Here is a 3,166-nt window from a genome sequence, read left to right on the forward strand (position 1 = left end):
TTAGGATTTATTCTGGCTATAAGCAACAAGAACCTAAAGAGGAAGAAGACTGGTATCAGAAATGCGACAACACAAAAACATGCGAAGAAAGAAGAAAGCCCAGAAAATACCTGAGTAGTAGGGATAACGATCTCACGGAGGGCTCCTCTAGCCTGGTCTAGGGCGTTCAGCATGGTCGAGATCCCGATGTCAAGACCCTCCCGCTCCATGCTCTCGGAATGATCATCGAGCGAGAAAAGAGCCGACGTCGGGTCCTGAGCGGCCATCCACTGGAGCGGCGGCTCCCCCCGCGTAGGGGAGCGGCTTCCTCCCAACAAAGGGGCCGGGGGCGGCTCCCTCCTGACCCTATGCGGCACCACCGCCGCACTCGAGGACCCTCCGGCTGGACCCTCCTCCGTTTGGGCTGCTTCGAGCGCCACGGGCGGATCCACCTGGGCCCCTGGTGGCGCGGATTGCACTACACCCTCGGGCGCCACCACGACCACGCCCGGCTGATCCTGGCTTAGCGCGGTCACGACCACCTCCACCAGCGGTATGTGGCCCTCGGCCAGCTGTTCCACATCTGCCATGGAGGAGGCCGCTCACTCAGTAACCTCTGCGGGCGTGGGAGCCACCACAGGCGTCGTCAGGTCGGCCAACGCGGCCCCGACGTCGGCACCACTCCTACCCGAAATGGGGGTGACTCCAGGCGACGCCATCTGTCCCGCTTGAATGGCAAGACTCTTCTTGGGCGCCAGCCCCAGGGGGTGACCCGTCCGCAAGAACTTGCACAAAGGTAATAACCATTAAGTCAAAATAGAAATGGAAAAAGGATGAAAACAGGGGAATCAACAGCTTATGTTGACGTCCTCGGCCAGCGGAAACGTTTTGGGGACAGATCCCCAGATCCCTGCCCCGACTCATCTAGGCGGGACCGTTTCGAGCCTGCCCCCTGCTCCGGGACAGGGGGGTTCATCTCGTCGGGCGTGGCACCGGAGCCGCTCCCCTCCATCGTCTCGTCAGGCGCGGCACCGGAGCCGCCCCCCTCCATTGTCTCACGGGGCGCGGCACCGGAGCCGCTCCCCTCCATCGTCTCATCGGGCGCGGCACCGGAGCCGCCCCCCTCCATCGTCTCGTCGGGCGCGGCACCAGAGCCGCTCCCCTCCATCGTCGCCTCGAGGTTGGCGGCAGCAAGCCCGCCCTCCCCCGTCCACCGGTCCTCGGCCAGCACGCCGTGCGAAGCGGCGGACTCGCCGGCCTCCACCGACCTCATCGATTCACTTCCCTCCGCGTGGAAAGGGAAGGGCCCCTGCACGGATGGGTGGCCACTTGTCAGCGTGTCCTTGTCCTCCAGGACGCCCCAATCCATGCCGACGGCTACCTCGTCATCGTCATCATCATCATCGTCATCGTCATCGTCCTCACTGCTCACGTCCTCTCCCCAATCCCGTGCCTCCTGCTTTAGTCGTTTCGCCTTCTTCATCTCCTCCCTTGCTTTCTTGGCCCGCTCGGCCGTGAGTTGATTCGCCGCCGCCACGACCTTGTCCTTCGGTAGCGGAACCAGACTGTCCTTGAAGACCAGCCCCCTCGGCTGGTCCCAACGTCACAAAGCAAGTGTTAAAAAATGGAGATCCAGGAAAAAGAAAAGAGCACGGGAAAAGAGGGCTTACGAATTCAAAGAATCCAGGCTCCGGCCGCATTGGGGGGTGTCCGGGCACCGGATACACAATGTCGAGGACCCTGCCTGCAGAATCCTTCGTCGGCTCCATCACCTCCTTAATGCGCTACGCCACTTCCGAGAAAGGGAGCGCCTCGTCAACGAGCACCGTCCCCTCGAACAATATCCCGGGCATCATCCGATGCAGGGGAAGCACACGCGCCATCAGTGGCGCCACCCTCCTCGCATGGTAGGCGCCGATAATCCCCGTCCCCTTTACACCCAGATCCTTTAGGGCTTGGAGGGCGGAAAGAAGGTCGGAGATGTGTTTCTTGTCTTTGGACTGGATGCCCCAGCCCCACGACTCCGGAACATCCACAATAAGACGTCTAGTGTACTTCGGTAGGGTGGCACTCACATCATCCCTAACATAAAACCACTGCGAGTGCCATCCCTTGTTGGATATCGCTAGACGCATGTATGGGTAACCCCTCGACCGGGTATGGCGCAGATGAATGCTGGCACATCCCATCGGCGTGTTCACATCTTTCCCCAATCTTCCTCTTCGACAAACTAATGTTAAAGAAAATACCACCATAGATCAAAATGGGGATCGATCCCCAGGAAACCCTCGCACAGGGCAACAAACGCTGCCATGTGTTGAATCCCATTAGGAGTTAGATGCTACAGCTCTAACCTCATAGTAACTCACAGCAGCCCCCCGAAGGAATCTATGCGCGGGTACCCCCAAATCCCCGCTCATGAAAGATGGCAAAAGAGACGACATACCCCTTCAGGCGGCACCGGCTCACCCTCATTGCCAGGGGTAGCAGCCACTCTGGATGGCAGACAAGTGGGCGGAGAAGGCCCAGGTGGACGAGGCCCTCCAGACGCCGGGGAGGTGATGCTAGATCTGCCCCACAACTCCATTAAAGCAATAGGGGAGGAGGGCAGGCACGAGCTTGACGGCGGCTGCAACACGAACGTAAGCCGGCGACGGTGGTTGCGCTGGGCGAGGATCGATGGGACGATTGGCGGCGGATGTTTCAGAATGCAAAGGCAGGGGAGCGAATACGGAACCTTGGGGGCGAACCCCGTGGTTTTATAGGGGGCGACGGATGCGAGAAGGGCAACCGTGCCGCCTCGATCTCTAGGCCTGCATGCGCGCCACCGCGTCACGTCACGGGAAACGCGAGCGTAGTCCCTATCCTCTCCACCCAAAAATCTCGGCGGACGGGTCGCCTTCCCAGGCGAATCCGGAATCTCTACCCAGCCTAGGAACACAAGCCACGAAGAGCCTTTTCTTTTCTCTTGGCCCGCCGATGGGCCCAAAGCTTGAACGGCCGGCCCAACAAGGAAGGACCACGAACGATTTCGAAATCAAGGCAAAGCACCAGTTAGGTCAGCCCTGAATCAGTTCCCACGCGAACGGGATGCACGAACCCACTCAGAAAACATTTAGTTGACAAAAACTAAGTCCCTCAGCCTTACCCGCGAAGCGACCGATGCAACCCCCGGGCAAACTCTACT

General features: G+C 59.9%; 1 protein-coding gene across 1 annotated transcript in view; it reads right to left on the bottom strand.

Annotated features, from left to right (window-relative positions):
• The window catches only part of LOC136467395 (RNA demethylase ALKBH10B-like), a 7,884-nt gene continuing 4,718 nt past the window's right edge, over positions 1 to 3,166 (bottom strand). Inside the window, exon 9 of the mRNA XM_066466084.1 lies at positions 1 to 33. Coding sequence (XP_066322181.1) covers positions 1 to 33 — 33 coding nt within the window. The remainder of the gene's footprint in view (positions 34 to 3,166) is intronic.

This window comes from Miscanthus floridulus, chromosome 1 (genome assembly GCF_019320115.1).
Source record: "Miscanthus floridulus cultivar M001 chromosome 1, ASM1932011v1, whole genome shotgun sequence".
NCBI classification, from domain to species: Eukaryota; Viridiplantae; Streptophyta; class Magnoliopsida; order Poales; family Poaceae; genus Miscanthus; species Miscanthus floridulus.